The sequence below is a fragment of the Oncorhynchus clarkii genome, chromosome 20 (assembly GCF_045791955.1).
Source record: "Oncorhynchus clarkii lewisi isolate Uvic-CL-2024 chromosome 20, UVic_Ocla_1.0, whole genome shotgun sequence".
Classification (NCBI taxonomy): domain Eukaryota; kingdom Metazoa; phylum Chordata; class Actinopteri; order Salmoniformes; family Salmonidae; genus Oncorhynchus; species Oncorhynchus clarkii.
In genome coordinates, this window is record NC_092166.1 from 15,434,104 (window position 1) to 15,451,351 (window position 17,248).

The following is a 17,248-nucleotide window of genomic DNA, read 5'->3' on the forward strand; positions in this document are numbered from 1 at the left end:
GTGTGTATTAGGTAGTTGTTAGGAAATTGTTTGATTACTTGTTAGACATTACTGCACTGTCGGAACTAGAAGCACAAGCATTACGCTACATTCGCATTAACATCTGCTAACCATGTGTATGTGACCAATAATATTTGATTTAATTTGATTTGGTAGGGCGTCATTGTAAATAAGAATTTGTTCTTAAATGACTTGGCAAGTTAAATAAAAAATTACTAATAAAATGTGTGGTGCCATTTGTAAAGCCATCCCCCTGGGCAAAAACTTGGAAAACCTGGATTTACAAAGTGTCATCAACGTAAGGGCATTTTGTTATTTTAACCTAAATCCAATGACATGGTGACATTTGTTGTTCATTTCACATTGACTTCACGTTAGTTGACAACTCAATCAAATGTAAATCAAAATTAGACGTTGAACTGATATCTGTGTCCAGTGGGAGGTGTCTTGATCAGTCCAAGAGAATATAATCAGGCTCGCACATATCACATACAACTTATGCAGTGAAACATGAGAGCACATGCACAGACTCATGCACACACCTTCACACGCACGCACACACCTTCACACGCACGCATCACACACAGACACACATTCAAACGCACACGAACACACACACATTCAAATGCACATGCACTTTCACACACACACACATACACATTCAAACACACACAAACATGCACGCACGCACGCACACACACGCACACACACACACACACACACACACACACACACACACACACACACACACACACACACACACACACACACAGATGACAATATATGAAACATGCAGCCTTACTTTGATTTCTCCAGTCTTCTGAATGACACCCTGGTCCTGTTCCACAAAGTCCTGGTCCCTGGGGGACCGGCAGAGAAGACAGGAATGTTTGACGAGGGCTGCACCTAACCATCCTCCCTTTCCTCCATCTCCACCTCCCCCTTCCCTCTTCCCCATCCTCCATCGCCACTCCATCCATTCTCTTTAGTATGTCAGTCAAACAGACATAGCATATGGAACCAGAGGCAGGCTGTCCGTGAACACGTGTGTGTGTGTGTGTGTGTGTGTGTGTGTGTGTGTGTGTGTGTGTGTGTGTGTGTGTGTGTGTGTGTGTGTGTGTGTGTGTGTGTGTGTGTGTGTGTGTGTGTGTGTGTATGTGTGTGTGTGTGTGTGTGTGTGTGTGTGTGTGGTCACCAAGAAGCAAAAGAGGGAGGGAGAAGGGGAGAGAGAGTGAGAATATACCAACTGAGCATGTGCAAAGGGGTTGCGTGTAAAGTCAGAGAGGGAGGGAGGGATGAGAGGGATGAGAGAAGAAGGAGAGGACATGAAAGAGAGGTGCAGTCGTATTTCCAGGGAAGACATAAAAAGCTTGCCCATCCTTGACAGGAGAATGAACTACTTCTTCCTCCTCTTCTCACACCGTAATTCTCCCCCTACCATACCTGATTTAGCACCGTGAAAGGTTAACAATCATAAGAAATAATGGGAATGTGCCATTCCTCAAGGACATGCTGTTCCTTAACCATTTCCATGACACCGAATGTATCTGTCATTGCAGAGTTAATATCACAGTGCTGTGTTACACTTAACCCCGCTGTCTCTCTATGCCAATGACTGTTTTCTCCAAGCTGCAGTATGGGCCATGCCTATGTGCTGTGACTTTCCAATTTGAAGCCTAACTACTAGGCGAACATCTCAAGGCTCAGAGGGCTGTAGTAAAATAGCCTTGTTTGAGAATGACTGTAATATAAATAGGACTGCAGTGTTAATGCAACACTATTGGCTCACCTGATGACTCTCAACAATTGTGCAGTTCAATACAATACAGTTCTATGAAAGAGTTTAAACATTTGGCCCAATGCAAATTCTACACTGCAACTTTTCTTGAATGTAGTATACAGTAGGCTTATATAAAAGATCATCATAAATGGCAGGTTTACAAAAAATAATACAATGTGCAGTTAAAAGGCTATTCATTAGCCTACTATAAATTTGCATCCTATTAATATTTTCGTGTTGGTCAAGAATTCCATTTTAGAATTTCCTTAATTCCAGTCAATTTTAAATTAACCAATTGCTGCCTGTCTGTCTAAAATACATGTTATTGCTCGTGTATGTCCGTGAATATTGCATGCATTGACCAGCTACTGTACATTGAGAAGAGGTGAACTACTCGCTGCTTTATTGCCTCTTACTGGCCATTCATAAAAAAGCATCCCTTCAAAAATGATATTACTGAAATTGCAAAGATGGGTCAGAAATGAACACGAACTCACTCTATTATGGATGATGGGTCAATGTATGTAGGCCTACAAGGAAATTTTCGTCAACTAAGCATTTCCTAATCCATTATCGTTACCAACCTTTCACTGCAGGGTGCCCGTTGCCTTGGCGTCCGCAAGCAATCCAGTACAAAACGCATCATCTCTGCGGTACTCGCTCTCCCATCGCATCCCCAGGTACCCGACTAGATCTAGGCTGCGGTCCCGTGCACAAGGTGGGATCACAAAGCGATTATCCGATTAGGTTTGGCTAGTTCGGTTATCTACCTTGAAATAACCGTGGTCGACTCTGTTTTCAAGTAAACTGGCGCTGCTCATACATTTGACCATTTATCCTTGCCTCTTCCGACTCCATCATTGAGAGGTACAGTAGCTGCTGTTTCATCACGTGGGGGAGTCAACCCTTGAGACTGGATGAGTTCAGAGGCGCCGTACAAACATAATTGATTTGCGCTGAATGTTGGTGATACAAAAATGCACTTTGGAGTGACAGTGGATGCAATAGAATAAATTAAACTGTGTGCCTTTCTCATTATCCTATAAATAACAAGGCAATAACTTCCAACACAGGAAAAAAAACTTTCTTATGAGATTTTATGAAAGTCAATGTTTGTCATTAATTCTGGTCTGTAGAAAAATGTCTGGAAGCATATGGTGCTACTTAATTAGCTTGGCTTCTAATTGCCTGTAGCCTAAATAGTGTATTATATAGGCTATGATGATGATTTGTAACAAAAGGAACACTTTACACATGTAAAATCCAAACAACCCTCTTTATTTATTTATTTTACTACTGTACAGTATTTTTGCACAACAATATCTGTAATCGTCATAATTTCCCAAATAAGGTTCCAAATATCTACAAAAACAATAAGGGGGAACAAATGCAATAGGCTACATTAAGAAGTATGCGGTTACTGTGCAAGACAAAATACAACAGTGAAAACTCACAATGGAGTAAACGTCTGACTTGGCTACAGTAGTTCATGGCTGAATGTCAATGGAATTAGAGGTTGGTGAATGAATTTGGCCTTGGTGAGGTTATAGATGCTACTTCTACCTAATAGTATGTCAGTATGTGACTGCATTTAGTTAGCAAATGGACATTGAATGAATGGGAAACTATCGCTATGCATGTCAAGGTTGAGTAGGATTTACATGGAGTACATATTCACTCAATGTGAATTAAGAAAACAAAAACACACAAGCTTCAATCAATTAGACTTCATATGTGATATTTGGTGGAGAAACAGACAATTAAATGCATACTTACAAGAAATAGGTTAGTTTTGACACACTGGTTTACTGCCTTAATTAATAAGGCGGTAAACCAGTGTGTCAAAATCTAATAAGTTAAATAAAAAACATAAAATAAAAAATGTCACAGATTTTGCAGTAAAATCTAAATGACTTCTTCATTCTCAACATTACTTTGAGGCCTGACTGACTGGATGGTAAATCGAAATGACGCATAATCCCTCCCCAGGCTCAACGGAAGATTCACCCCAATGAGAAAGTCAGTCCTCTAAAGTTCATCCTTTATAGAGTCTGTTTCCTCCTCTTCTTCCTCTGCTCCAGTCTCTTCTTCTTCTTCTTCTTCACGATCCTCTAACTCTTCCTCCTTCTCTTCTTCCTCCTCGTCTTCAGGCTCGTCTTTTGTCTGCTCTTTCCTCCCCATCTCTTCCGCCTCTAGTTTCTTCCTCTCCTGTTCCTCCTGGGACACCTTCATCTTTTTCTCTGGATCCTACAAAACATGAAACAGAGACAGCCATTTTAACAAACCACAGGAATTAGCATTTTTACAGTTTGTAGTGTGCTGTTAGGCAACGTTGCAAATATGTCTTCATAAGGATCTGAAACCAAACTAGTGAATTTATTCAGACAAATAATCATGTAACAAATTGTCAGATAACAAATTGGGGTTAGGGGAATGCGACTCAAGAGACACCAGTGTGAATACCCACTGGGCACACTGTTTGAATCAACGTTGTTTCCACGTAATTTTAATGAAATAACGTTGAACCAATGTGGAATAGACGTTGAATTGACGTCTGGCCCAGTGGGTATGTATTAAAGTTTGAACCTGAGAGGTGAGTACCACTGACCTTAGTCTGACCCCAGGTCTCATTGCCAACCTCTTCTGCCAGCGTAGTGTCGTCTGTGATCAGGAAGTTATCGAAGATGGTCCCAGACTTTACCTGTGACAGCAATGAACATGTCTGAATTACTCCAAATACTTCTGGGCAAAAATATTATTTCAGGGATGCATTTTCTCTTTTCAATTAAAAAGGAAAAATATAGCCTTTTTAAATAATCACAAACAGAATACTTTTCAATAAGATTCCACTCTTTAGCATTACGTGTCAATAATTAAGGTACTGAAACAACTGAATTAGGTCCTCCACAGTACCTGCCACAGGTCCAGGCCAATGACGCCGATGCTGTCGAATCTGTATATTTCAGAGTCTGCGCTGTATTCTGGATTGTCAATCTCAGGATGCACCCATTTGCCCTTGTAGTCAGGGTTGTCGATCTTGCGGGGTTTCCATTCGCCCTGAGAAGGCAAACAAATCAATTAAACAGCTGTTCATATGACTGAAGTGGCAATAGAGAAAACTACTGTCATACTCGATGTCTCAATCAAAAAACAAAATGTGGTTCTGTCATGTGTATAGGGCCAGGAAATACCGTAGCCCCAGTTATGTGTCTGACTGCTTGCCTTATAGTCAGGGTTGGAGACCATGGGTGGCTCCCATTCACCGTCCATCTCATTGTCCCAATCCTCAGGCTTCTTAGCGTCAGGGTCAGCAATGTTCTCTGGCCTATCCCAGTCCTGACAAATGACAACATTGAATCATTAACCCCACACTAACAAAGTGAAAATCATGAAAGACATTCTATTCATAAAATATTGACAGAAGGGATTGCTTTTGCATCAAGAGTAGCTGGTTAGATTCCTGGTCGGCCAGTCAGTTTCTGCCATTGTCCTGCCAATACAATAATGTGGCTTGTTAGCATTGTTGAATGCAGAAACAGCCATGGGTCTCTAGACAGAAAAGGTGTCTACCGTTATCTACCCACCTCTGGTTTCTTATCCTCTGGGTCCTCCACCCTCTCCCTCTCGTCCCAGTCGTCTGGCTTCACAGCCTCTGGGTCCTTGACCTTCTTAGGAGGCAGAATATCCCAGTCCTCCTCCAGACTTCCAGACTCCACTTTCTTGTTGTCAATCTTCACCTCGTACGTGTTGTCAGGGTTCAGGATCAGAGTGTACAGATGAGTGTACTCATCATCCTGGAAAACAAAAAAAAGAAGATTGATTTGATCCACCCAATGTGGACGTCACGTCGAAAAAAGCTCCTTTGTGACATATGCTTTACCTTGCACCTGACGTCCTTGTTGATGAGATGATTCTTGCCCTTGTAGTTGATAATGACATGAACTTTCTTGGTGCCAGGGCCACAGATGTCTGGACCTGGATATGGGAAAACCATTATGATTAGCTGTACAAATTAAATATACAACCTAAACAATGAGGGTACGGTGTAACTAAGTGGTTATCAATCATTTTGCTAGTACCATCATTATCTCATTGGTAAATGGACTTTACCGAACATGATGTTGTATTTGGAGTCTCCATGCATGTCTGCCTGGTCAAGGTCAGCGGGGAATAGTTTGATGTAGCCTCCCCCACAGTCGATGTTCTGCTCGTGCTTCACAGTGAACTGGATCACCAGGGTCTTGCCCTGGTTGCTGAAGGGCTCAAATCGAGCAGAAGAAGAGTAGAAGCGGGCATCCTGGCTGGTCTGGAGACCTGAGGGGAATAAGATATGTTTTAGACTGTTTCAAATTCAGAGTTGCCTCCTGCTCCACAGTCGAGAGGAAAAGCAGAAATGTGTAAGAGACTGATTCTGAAATTCTCAGAACAATGGTGGGGTCACGAAACTGACTGACCAGATGAGGTGTAGGCAGTCATTGTAAAATAAGAATTTGTTCTTAACTGACTTTCTCTGGATTAAAAGTTTAATGCAAATATTTTATCACATGGTCTTAACGTCAGAGGAATCATATTGGACAAGCTTATCTTTAGCGTGCAGACTTTAAACTGCATGAAGCCTCAGGTTCATGACACGATAGCTACCTTTGTCTTTCTCTGGATCTCCATAGAATTTCCCAGGTGTCAGGACAAATTCCCCGTAGTCAGACCTATGGCTGGATTCAACCCACCGGGTAGTCCAAGAATCTGACAGCAAAAACAGAATCAAATACTAGAAAGGCCACAATATTGGCATAGGTGAATACAAATTTAGCTAACGTTAAAGGTTTATTCAAGCACTAGGCTAGCGTCACCCGTTGGCTAGGTACATTTAATTAGCTGGCAAACATGCCAGCCATCATTGTTGTAAGCGACTCAGTGTGGCTAAAAAGCAAACTAAATATGCATTATTGCATCTAACGAAGCATAGCTAGCTATTGTCGTTTCATCGTTATGGTTGATTAGCTCACTAACAGTTAGCTGTATACTAGCTAGGCTAGTTGGAAATTTCCAGTTGAATCTGGCAATAACGGCAGCCTAGCCGAAATTAACGGAACTCACCCCCATCTTCAAACTGCTCTTCAAAATACAGCGATGGTTCGGCACTGGCTAGTGCAATCAGTGCACTGAATAGCATCGACCCTCGCATGACGTGGCTTGCTAAATTTTAAATGATAGTTGACCACCCTGCTAAACGCAGTTTCCCCACTCCCGGTCCGCCTGGCCAATCAGTCCACCATGAACAAATGTCCGATTTTCATTGGTTGACAGGGAAGCTGAGACTTTGGATGCTGTGGTACAGCTAAAGTACCATACTGTAGCCAAGAAACCAGCAACACAAATTTGCCAGAACCTCAAATTGGTAGCAACAAACCGCACCCACCATTAATATATAAGAACCGTCACTTTATACTGTATTGACTGTATGTTTGTTTTACGCCATGTGTAACTCTGTCGTTGTACGTGTCAAACTGCTTTGCCTTATCTTGGCCAGGTCGCAATTGTAAATGAGAACTTGTTCTCAACTTGCCTACCTGGTTAAATAAAGGTGAAAACAAACCACATCTAATAGTTAATGTAGCAAATATTTATATAAAAAAAAATAAAAAATAAAAAAGGCACAGATTATGTACAAATCCCTTTATTGGTTCTGGACAATGAAGTTACACACTTACTGGTTTTATTTACCAAGCTAAAATTAGAACACATGTACAGTTTAATGAAGTTTTTCCCCACGTCTCCAAACAAATTGCTAAATTATAAATTCAAGCCGGTGATGCACTGCTTTCTTCAGGACAACTGTAGGTCAGTGGTAAATGACAGGTCCTGCACACCCTCCTGACCAAACACTGGAGGGAAGAAAACACAAGTGAGCCAAATAGTCACTGGTAGGCTGAAACACTAGGAATCATTGGGGAGAGATCAGTATTCTTTCTTGTCATCAAGATCTCAGGGAGAGAGTTCAAGAATTGAATCATCATTTGCTAACCCCACAATATAACTATAACTCATACAGACCAGAGGGGCATACTACAAAGCAGGATCAGCAAGTTAACATTAGCCAGCTAACATTGATACAACCATTTTGACAGGTCCATCAAGCAAGCTAAACCTAATATGGGTTTTTGGTTGCAGTCAATTACTGTGTCCATTTCAAGCTGATCTTGAAATGGGCACAGTAAAGTTCTGAATATTTTAGGGAAGAATGCAGACCAACCCATTGAAATATACCCCTCGTGTAAAGGGTAAGATATTGAATCAGTAAGCCAATGGCAGATAAAAATACTTTCTGCATGCGTAAAATAATATACCCACTCGGTTGATTCTCACGTGGCGAGGGAATTTACTGCATATTCACCTCGTCTTTCAACACCCCCTTGGAACCTGGAATGGGAATAAGCAAAGGGTTCAGGAGCAGCACACCAAAAACAGATATTCACACCATTAAACCCTCAGAAATAAATGGACCGGTTGGAGTATAAGCAGTGTAATCATATGGCAGAATCTTTTCATCACTGGCTGATGAAATGTAAAGACAACGTTGTGCAAGTGCTTACTTTGAGTTCATCTTGTCAAGACTTTTACATCGAGAACCAGGATCAGTCACTCCCATCTCACCATGCCTGAAATTGAGAATTTGTCAGGATGGGCAGGAAGCCACATTTAAAATATAATCTAATAGCCAATACATCAGATAGGAGCGAAAGACAATGCTGATAGTTCTTCATGGTTAATCTGCTGAACTATGCTGTCATCATTTGTATCAGCAACAGTTGAGTGTTCCAGCTGCAGTAAACACTACTTACCAGCAACTGGTACGAGGAGTCACACTAAAGGTTCCACCCATGTGACCCCAACTTCAGGCATACCACCTGAGGAACAAATAAAGTTGATTCATAAAATGGAATCAGAGCAAAAATAATCCTACAGTCTTATTTAACAGTGGATACATCAGATAGGAGCGAAAGACAATGCTGATAGTTCTTCATGTTTAATCTGCTGAACTATGCAGTCATCATTGTATCAGCAATGGTTGAAAATGATGCTTGCAGCCAAAGTAAACAGGACTCACCATCAATGGTTCCTTGATCATTATGGCTGGAAGTTCAGACCATGGCGTTCCCGCTGGAGGCATACCTGAAACAATTTGATCAATATTGTTTCAGAGGGGTGGCATTTAAAAAAATTATATCAGCAGACCATTTCATGATCGAAGATCCTCCATAGTCTCAGAGATTCCCAATGATACTTTAATAAACAGCATAGCTAGTAAATATCCATAACAGCTAAGGGTTTCCATGAAAACATACCAGGTTTGAGCAATCTCCTGGTTTCTCAGGGTCAGCAAGAAGTTACTCTAAAAGGAAAACATTCACTATTAAATTTGTCAGGTCATAAAATGTCAATCAGTTTAATAGATAGCCATCAGTTTGAAAATGTGTCAGAAATCACTCCTGTCCACTACTCTTATTCAAATATTCATCACAGGCTAAATATGAATTACAATGAGTTATCATCAGTGTGCCATACCTGATTGTAAACCATTAGGCAGATAGTCATCCAGGATCACGCGTGTTGTACATCATAATCTGAAAGTTGAGGGACGGTTAGATACAGGCAAAATTTTAGTGGAATGAAGAATTCAAATCCAATCCATGTCTGGTCAGTAAAGTTGGCGTTTCCTCAGAGGTCTCAGATGTCCCTACCAACATGTTCTTCATCACATCAGACACGGATTAAATTCCAGACAATTTACTTATATATATTTAGAATGTGTTGATTCTGAAGTAAAGTAAAAATTAAAGTCGGCTGTGAAAGATGTAGCCAAGCTATAGTAGTTAGTGTTAGCAAGTTCCTACACACATGGCAGGCCACGCATGCACCTTGACTTAGCGTTACACGCAAGTCAAATACTAATACCAAAGCTGGCCACCAAGCAAAATGTTAACGTTTTTACTTGATACCTGTATATAGTTCCTGATTTCAAGTTAAACTATCTTGTAAAAACATAATCGAATAGTTACCCTTTTTTGAAGCAAACAATAGGACCTCCACATTACAACTGCTGAGTTCAGCGCGGAAAAGAATTTCAGAAGGGGTGACGTTGGTATTTGTACTGTGGCCCCGCTGGCTTGTGGGTAAAATTGGCGTCACATTACATGACGTAGTGCGCTTTGTTGTTTATGCTTTGTTGAATGCTATTCTGTATCCTTGGGACGTACCAACTCTGACGTTAAGGTAAGGGTTAACGTTAGGGTTTAGGCAAGGGTTATGGTTAGGGTAAGAGCAGGAGTTAAGGTTAGAGTAGGGACGTTCCAAAGATCCCGGGATGGACTTAAACCATTTTTTTGTAGCTAGTCACCCGCCATTCCACTCGCTAGTGTTTAGTTCCATCAGATAACCTTTATGGTGCTTCTGGTATGGCGTCTACCATGTAATGAAATAATTATACCTAAACACAGCTAGCCACCTAAACGTGGAGAAACGAAATACATGGTTGCAAGCCCTCAGCACTAACCAGGTAGCTAAGTAAACAGACAGTAAATGTGTTAGCTAGCTAGGTGGGGTAGCTGGTTAGAAATCTGCATGGGGTCCCACTGTGGGGGCATTGCTTGACAGACCTGATAACCCTAACCACGGCCACAAATGAAAATCATAGCCAAGCCAGCTAGCTCACAGATACAATAGCTTGTTTTGAATTGCTGTTTCCTAAATCCCTAAAAAGCCTAATATTAGGAGTGTGTAGTCTATTGTCAGACAACCATTTCAAGTCATCTGTATTTATGAACTCAGAAATCTAGCTAAAGTTATAAAAAATCTATATATGTTGGAGAAAGTTTCAGTGCCAACCGATTTCAGTACCAACCGAAATGGTATTGTCAGCTGGATAACTCAATGATCTAAACTTGTGGTTTCAGGCTGTGGAGATAGCCAGTGGGTAATGATGGAGCTGGAGGAAGTGCCGGACACAATTAGTCAGGCCAGACACTCTCTCTTTGGATGCAACAACAAGAGGTTAGTGTGTGCTAATGGATGCGTTATAGATATTGTCTAGTGCTCTTCAAAATCATTACCATGTCACTCATCACTGTTCAACAAATTGGGCATGATCTTCTCACCCTTGATTGAATATTTGATTAAAATGCCATACAGGGGGGATAAAAGGCAACGAGAAAACAGCACTGACGAGGATGGAGGGGAAGTACAAGAGAATGACTGGGATGAAAACTATGAATGTGACAGCAACATATCATATTTCGAAGATGAGATGGATCGACTTTTGGACCCGTAAGTACAATAAGTTTCACTATTTCGACTTCTCTCAAATGTCATTCCTTGACGACTACAGTACTGATACATATCATATAGCTAGCTGTAAAATCTTATGGAATGCAGCATACACCTTGAATTATGTGTTTGTGTTGGGCCACTCATCCACAGTAAGCATGTGATATTATATATGATTTTTTTTTAAATCACAGAATTGTATTTCTTGATTATTGAAGATGAAGGGCTATTCACTTGTGCTAGGGATGTCACAATAAACTGATTTTGCTTCACCCTGACTACATTTTTTCACTGATTTGTTTTCAGAGAGGAAAATAAAGACTGTTGGACAGAACCTTCAGAGACTGTAGACTGCAATGGAACAGCAGTTACAGAGACTAGAGGGAGGGAAGACTCCCTGTCCAATGGAACAGCAGTTATAGAGACTAGAGGGAGGTATGACTCCCCTCCCAAAGCGACAGTCTCTTTACAGTCCAGAGTAAGGTTTCCCTCGTCTTCCTCCTTAATAGATTCCGATTTCAAAGAAGAGTTGGATCAACTTTTGGACCAGTGAGTCGAATCAGTTTCAGTATTATAACTTGTCTCATAAAATGCCATCCCTTGACCACTACATGTGATATTATGCCTTCAAATGATGGTATGATTATTATTTTGTCACACATACATTTGTTCCTTGACTATTATATATTTGCATGTACTAGGGATGTCACAATTAGCAGATTTTGTTCACTCTTATCCTTTTTTGTCTTTGATACGTTCCAGAGATGAAGACGGTTGGACAGAACATTCAGAGACGGTAGACGGGAATGATTCCCCGTCCAATGGGACAGACTCTTCACAGCCCAGAGTAAGGGGTTCCTCCCCTCTCTCCACTGAGGCTTCAGAGTCCAGTGAGGAGGATGAAGACACCTTTTCCTTTGAGACAGAAGCCATAGAGACCAGAGCTTCAAAAAAGAGAAAAACCATTTCCAGCTCTAAAGGAACACAGAATAAGGGGCAAAAGAAGGCCAGGCCTCCATCCTCTCCCCTCTGGTTATCCAGCCCTGCCAAATCCAGAAGGAACGCTCATGCAGCCACACCTCTTATCATTGGGTCAGAGAGGAGGTGGAAGACTGAGGATGAACCAGACCAAGAGCCTAAACTGTTCCCCTTCGAACCAACTAGGACTCCTGGACCCCAGCTAGACACTTCAAAGAACTACACTGTTCTAGAGCTCTTCCAGCTCTTCTTCAGTAATGACGTTGTTGATACTCTCTGCTCAAACACCAACAAGAATGCCAAGAGAAGACATGAACAGGGATTTAAACCTGTATCTGTGGAGGAAATGTACAACTACCTCAGCATTGTAATCTATATGGGTCTGCTGAATGTGCACACTGTATCAGACTACTGGGTCCCGAACAGGTTGTATGGTATTCCTTTTTGCCGTACAGTCATGACTATGACAAGATTTCGGGCAATCACCTATTCACTGCACATGAGTGACCCAGCAGAGGATGAGGAAAACGACAAGAAGAAGGGGACTGCAGACTATGATCGGCTCATGAGAATCAAACCTCTAAAAGACCAGATTTTGGATGCATGCAGAGCCTTCTACCACCCATTCCAGAACCTTTCCATTGATGAGCGCATGGTGCACTCCAAGGCCCGCCACAGCCTCAAACAATACATTAAATCCAAGTCCTACAGGTATGGATTCAAGCTGTATGTTTTAGCAGATTCAAGAAATGGCTACACCTGCGACTTCAATGTCTTTATGAGCAAAAATCCATCTGCTTCAGGCAAAGGGGAGAGCTATGACGCTGTCATTGACCTGTTGAATATCCCTCACTTGGGCACTGGGTACCACATTTACGTTGATAATTATTTCACCAGCACAACTCTCTTCCGTGACCTGTACAATAACAAATTAGGAGCTTGTGGAACCATACGTGAAAACCGTGTGGGCCTCGCTGGTGTTCAAGAGAACAGTATGCCACCCAGAGCAAAGAGAGGGACCATCCGCTGGCTTCGTGACGGGGAGCTGCTCTTCACCAAGTGGATGGACGCACGACTAGTCATCATGTGTACCACCATCCATAAAGCCTTTGCAAAGGAGCAGGTGCAACGACGCAAGAGGTTAGAGGATGGCACCTGGACAACAGAGCCTGTACCCGCCCCAGCGCCGATCAAGTCCTACAACAAGTATATGGGGGGTGTGGACCTGTCTGATTCCCTTATCAAATGCTACAGTGTGGCCCAGAAAACCATGAAGTGGTACAAGACCTTCTTCTATCACTTTGTAGATGTTGCTGTGGTGAACAGCTGGCTCATGCACAAGGACATGGCTGTGACTAAGAACACAAAGCCCATGGCCCAAAAACAGTTCAGGGAGAAGCTGTGTTCGCAGCTTGCTGACATTGCACTGAAAGGGGATGTTCAGGAGGAGAGGGACGAGGAGCAGAAGGAACAACCGAGCGAACAGCGAGTGGAAATGCAGGGTGAAAAGCATGGTGAAAAGCAGGATGAAAAGCAGGGTGAAGAAGAGGAAGAGGTGGAAGTTGGTTTATTGTGCTGTCCTGTGCCCACAAAAGATCCCATCACTGTTGCGTTGTGTAATAAAGCTTCTGAGGGAAGGAGGCAGTGTCATTTGTGTAAGCACAAGACCATTTGGCAGTGCGAGTCCTGCAAGGTGGCACTCTGCATAATACCAGATAGGAACTGCTTCAGAATATGGCATGTGAAAAAAGACAATGACAAGCAAGATTCAAGTTAACAGTTTATTTTCGTTCCAGGGGTTAGGCCTACAGGATTTCTGAATCTGTGGGATGTATAGGGAATTGTTGCGCCTATATATTGTCACACATTGGGCCAGCAACCGAAAGGTCGCTGGTTTGAATACCTGATCCGACAAGGTGAAAAATCTGTCGACGTGCCTTTGAGCAATGCACTGTACCCTAATTTGCCCCAGGGGCGCCATACTACTATGGCTGCCCCTGTAAATCAACAGATTTCACTGCACCTATCCTGTGTATGTGAGGATAAATCTATTTTTTTTATTCAAATGTATGTGTTCACCACAAATGTTTGCTTATGGTTGCCAATAGATTTGTGCGGTAAACACATGGCTTGCTATAACTGCCAAAAGCTCAACAATGATTTCTTTATCACATATCAGGAATTGCTGAACAAAAACAGATTGGAAGACATTTTGCTGTCCATTACAGAATTAGCAACTGTTTTTTTTTATTGATCATTTTGGAAATTGTTTCAGATCATTCTGAATTTGTTGTTCACCTTTATGCTTTGGAATTGCCACTTTGGGAACATCTCAGCTTGCCTGCTTTGGGTACCAGGGTTTGGGTTAATAAATAAAAACATCTATAACATTCCCTCTGTATTCTTTCCATTTGATTGAATTGTTTCATTAAATTACATTTTGAAATGTACGCAACTAATTGAGCTATGTTTCTTTTTTTAGGTGTCTTGTTTTGACATATTATCTTATGTCTCCAATAATGTACCATATTAGGGGGAATAGTATCTGATCAATTAATAGAATCTGATAGGAACCGTATATAATTGATTCAGTTGGGACACAAATAGTATGATTGGCTTCCAAATATTTATTTAGAGAGAACTTTCACATGACCATTCTGGAGCTGGACTTCTCACAGTTCTCCTGAGATCATCTTCTTTGACTCTTGTATTGATCCAAATTATTATCGCCCTCTTGCTCCTCGCCTCCTTGGAGTCTGTTTCCTCCGTGTCATAACTGTACCAGAGACATTTGTATCTGTCCCTCCTGCTGAGTTTTGCAGCAGCGGGGCCAGTATGTTAAAGATGCACTATTCAGAAATTGTTCTGGCATTTCCTGGTTGCTAAAATTGTAATAGTTCACCTAATTTAAGTTTATTCGACAAAAAAACAAGTATAGTGTAGAGAATCATTGTACAATCTAAACCACAATGAAATATATTTTCTATAACCAATAATTATGATTATGATTATGATAATTATGTGTACAAAACCAAAAGAAAAAGACACAAAAACAAAACTTAAGTGGAAGCATAGAAATAACACAGAACAGATCTACTGCTTTTTAGACTTGCTTTAAATGAGAATGACAGATTTATAACTCACATTTCTATGTGAATTTGGACAGGTCGCCCAAAAAGTTACATATTGCAGCTTTCATCAGCTTCAGCCTCAGATGTTTCTTCAGGCAGCGAGTTGTCCTCATTACTACCCTGGCTGCTGTGTTTGTTCTCCAACTTCTTGTACCAGAGCCCATTTCTCTCGGTTCTCTTCAGCGTATTCTTCTTCCTGGCTATCTCCTCCCACTCTTGCCAGCGTCTTTCCGGCCTACATCTTGCTTTCTCACCCTTGAGCAGTTTTGCCCAGTTCTGTTTCTCTCGCTGGGCAAGGCTGCAAATCACTCCACCGTTAATGTAGAACTGATCACTTTGAGTCTCCTCCCTCCAGTATGTTCTTGCAATCTTTCTTTCATTTCTCACTTTTACTTTTTCGTTCCCCCAGCCAATCACTTTCCCTGGCCCTGGTCTGGACCCTATGCCTGGCCTCCTCAGCCTTCTTCTGAAACTTATGCTGAGCTTCCTCCAAATTTGAGGAAGACATAATCTTATTGTTGCCCCTGTGAGGCAACTGTTCATCCTCACACTCTTCATTCTCAATGTCAAGCAGCTCTATGTTTTCCTTGTCAGCCTTGTGCCTTGGTGCTGGGTCAGCCTTAGGCTCGAGTCCATACTCAGGTGTCAGGTCTGGTTTTGGCCTGGACTTGCACTCGATGGCCCTGCCATTTGGCACAGGAACAGGGACAGCAGGCACCCACTTTCTCTGGACCCTTTTTTTTGTCCCGCTGCACACTCTCCATATTTGGGTTCCCCCATGTTTTCTGTCCTCTTTTTCTTTCATTATTGTCTGCCTTTGTGTTCTTACCTTGTACACTAAATTTCTCTATATCACTCAGTCTCTCCTTCATTGCCTTCTGTTCCCTCCTGGTCATCTCTGCCTCCCACCTCTTGTTGGCACAAAACAGGGATGTACAGTATGGAGGTGAACAATCTGAACAAGACTCTTATTGGGTTCTCCTTATTTATGTCATTCCATCATTCATTCCATTGTCATAATCGGAACTATACTGAACAATATTATAAACACAACATGTAAAGTGTTGGTCCCATGTTTTATTTGCTGAAATAAAAGATCACATACATTTTCCATATACACAAAAAACGTATTTCTATCAAATTGTGTGCACAAATTTGTTTACATCCATGTTAGTGAGCATTTTTCCCTTGCCAAGATAATCCATCCACCTGACAGCTGTGGCATATCAAGTAGCTGATTAAACAGCATTACACAGGTGCACATTGTAAGGGGACAATAAAAGGCCACTCTAAAGTCTGCAGTTTTGTCACACAACACAATGCCAGAGATGTCTCAAGTTTTGAGGAAGTGTGCAATTGACATGCTGACTGCAGGAATGTTCTGTTGCCAGAGAATTGAACGCTCATTTCTCTACCATAAGCCACCTCCAATGTCATTTTAGAGAATTGGCAGTATGTCCAACCGGCCTCACAACCACAGACCACGTGTAACCACACCAGCCCAGGACCTCCACATTCGGCTTCTTCACCTGCGAGATCGTCAGAGACCAGCTACCTGGACAGCTGATGAAACTGAGGAGTATTTATGTCTGCAATAAAGCCCTTTTGTAGGGAAAAATTCATTCTGATTGGCTAGGCCTGGCTCCCCAGTGGGTGGGCCTGGCTCCCCAGTGGGTAGGCCTGGCTCCCCAGTGGGTAGGCCTGGCTCCCCAGTGGGTAGGCCTGGCTTCCAAGTGGGTAGGCCTGCTCAGTCGTGAAATCTATAGATTAGGGCCTGATTTATTTATTTAAATTGACTGATTTCCTTATATGAACTGTAACTCAGTAAAATCATTGAAATTGTGGCATGTTGTGTTTATATTTTTGTGATGTCAGTGTTACTTTTGTCTGAAAAGTTACAGATGGTTCTGAAGCAGCAATTTTTTCCTGATTTCCTGATATTGTGTGTCTGTAAAAAGCATAAAAACTAGGTTGAGCCTTGCCCATCTATATGAAATAATACAAACTTAACCAAAAGGTTAAATAAAAAATAATC

At 41.8% G+C, this 17,248-nt stretch overlaps 3 protein-coding genes, 1 long non-coding RNA gene and 5 other non-coding genes across 11 annotated transcripts in view; 1 reads left to right on the forward strand and 8 right to left on the reverse strand.

The window, feature by feature from the left end:
• The window catches only part of LOC139375991 (uncharacterized), an 18,691-nt gene extending 16,102 nt beyond the window's left edge, over positions 1–2,589 (reverse strand). The window contains exons 1-2 of the mRNA XM_071118006.1: positions 2,365–2,589; positions 803–860 (exon numbers count right to left, since the gene is read on the reverse strand). Coding sequence (XP_070974107.1) covers positions 803–860; positions 2,365–2,426 — 120 coding nt within the window. The 5' untranslated portion in view covers positions 2,427–2,589. The remainder of the gene's footprint in view (positions 1–802; positions 861–2,364) is intronic.
• A 448-nt stretch (positions 2,590–3,037) lies between these two features.
• LOC139375993 (calreticulin-like) lies at positions 3,038–7,177 on the reverse strand. Its single transcript, XM_071118008.1, has 9 exons — positions 6,878–7,177; positions 6,422–6,523; positions 5,891–6,094; positions 5,661–5,755; positions 5,365–5,574; positions 5,003–5,116; positions 4,694–4,837; positions 4,389–4,481; positions 3,038–4,027 (listed from the first exon to the last, which is right to left on the reverse strand). Exons 1-9 carry the CDS (start codon positions 6,963–6,965, stop codon positions 3,809–3,811), a joined length of 1,269 nt encoding a protein of 422 aa, XP_070974109.1. The 5' UTR covers positions 6,966–7,177; the 3' UTR covers positions 3,038–3,808.
• A 264-nt stretch (positions 7,178–7,441) lies between these two features.
• On the reverse strand, positions 7,442–9,894 carry LOC139375994 (uncharacterized). The gene is made up of 6 exons (XR_011627869.1): positions 9,841–9,894; positions 9,347–9,405; positions 9,127–9,173; positions 8,623–8,688; positions 8,128–8,439; positions 7,442–7,665 (listed from the first exon to the last, which is right to left on the reverse strand). It is a non-coding gene; the product is annotated as an uncharacterized lncRNA (long non-coding RNA).
• Positions 8,265–8,337, reverse strand: LOC139377761 (small nucleolar RNA SNORD47). Its single transcript, XR_011628233.1, has one exon. It is a non-coding gene; the product is annotated as a small nucleolar RNA SNORD47 (small nucleolar RNA).
• LOC139377764 (small nucleolar RNA snR60/Z15/Z230/Z193/J17) lies at positions 8,499–8,583 on the reverse strand. Its single transcript, XR_011628235.1, has one exon. It is a non-coding gene; the product is annotated as a small nucleolar RNA snR60/Z15/Z230/Z193/J17 (small nucleolar RNA).
• Positions 8,760–8,843, reverse strand: LOC139377765 (small nucleolar RNA snR60/Z15/Z230/Z193/J17). The gene has a single exon (XR_011628236.1). It is a non-coding gene; the product is annotated as a small nucleolar RNA snR60/Z15/Z230/Z193/J17 (small nucleolar RNA).
• LOC139377773 (small nucleolar RNA SNORD75) lies at positions 9,237–9,307 on the reverse strand. Its single transcript, XR_011628244.1, has one exon. It is a non-coding gene; the product is annotated as a small nucleolar RNA SNORD75 (small nucleolar RNA).
• On the reverse strand, positions 9,471–9,550 carry LOC139377762 (small nucleolar RNA SNORD74). The gene has a single exon (XR_011628234.1). It is a non-coding gene; the product is annotated as a small nucleolar RNA SNORD74 (small nucleolar RNA).
• Positions 9,895–9,942: 48 nt separating the features above from the next.
• Positions 9,943–14,475, forward strand: LOC139375995 (piggyBac transposable element-derived protein 4-like). 3 transcript variants are annotated; one of them, XM_071118010.1, is made up of 5 exons: positions 9,943–10,337; positions 10,735–10,831; positions 10,970–11,104; positions 11,411–11,653; positions 11,867–14,475. In XM_071118010.1, the coding sequence occupies exons 2-5, from the start codon at positions 10,758–10,760 to the stop codon at positions 13,857–13,859; spliced, it is 2,445 nt and encodes an 814-aa protein (XP_070974111.1). In that variant the 5' UTR covers positions 9,943–10,337; positions 10,735–10,757; the 3' UTR covers positions 13,860–14,475. The 3 variants fall into 3 exon arrangements, with proteins under 3 accessions (XP_070974111.1, XP_070974110.1, XP_070974112.1); XM_071118009.1 differs by having other exon boundaries at positions 9,969–10,054; XM_071118011.1 differs by lacking the exons at positions 9,943–10,337; positions 10,735–10,831 and having other exon boundaries at positions 11,411–11,582.
• The last annotated feature ends 2,773 nt before the right edge of the window (positions 14,476–17,248 follow it).

Coding starts and splice junctions, on each gene's coding strand:
- LOC139375993 (XM_071118008.1), bottom strand. CDS start 6,965: ATGCGAGGGTCGATGCTATTCAGTGCACTGATTGCACTAGCCAGTGCC. Junction 5,756..5,890: donor CAAATACAACATCATGTTCG/GTAAAGTCCATT, acceptor TCCCATATCCAG/GTCCAGACATCTGTGGCCCT. Junction 4,028..4,388: donor AGACCTGGGGTCAGACTAAG/GTCAGTGGTACT, acceptor CATGTTTTGTAG/GATCCAGAGAAAAAGATGAA.
- LOC139375995 (XM_071118010.1), top strand. CDS start 10,758: ATGATGGAGCTGGAGGAAGTGCCGGACACAATTAGTCAGGCCAGACAC. Junction 10,832..10,969: donor TTTGGATGCAACAACAAGAG/GTTAGTGTGTGC, acceptor AATGCCATACAG/GGGGGATAAAAGGCAACGAG. Junction 11,654..11,866: donor TTGGATCAACTTTTGGACCA/GTGAGTCGAATC, acceptor GATACGTTCCAG/AGATGAAGACGGTTGGACAG.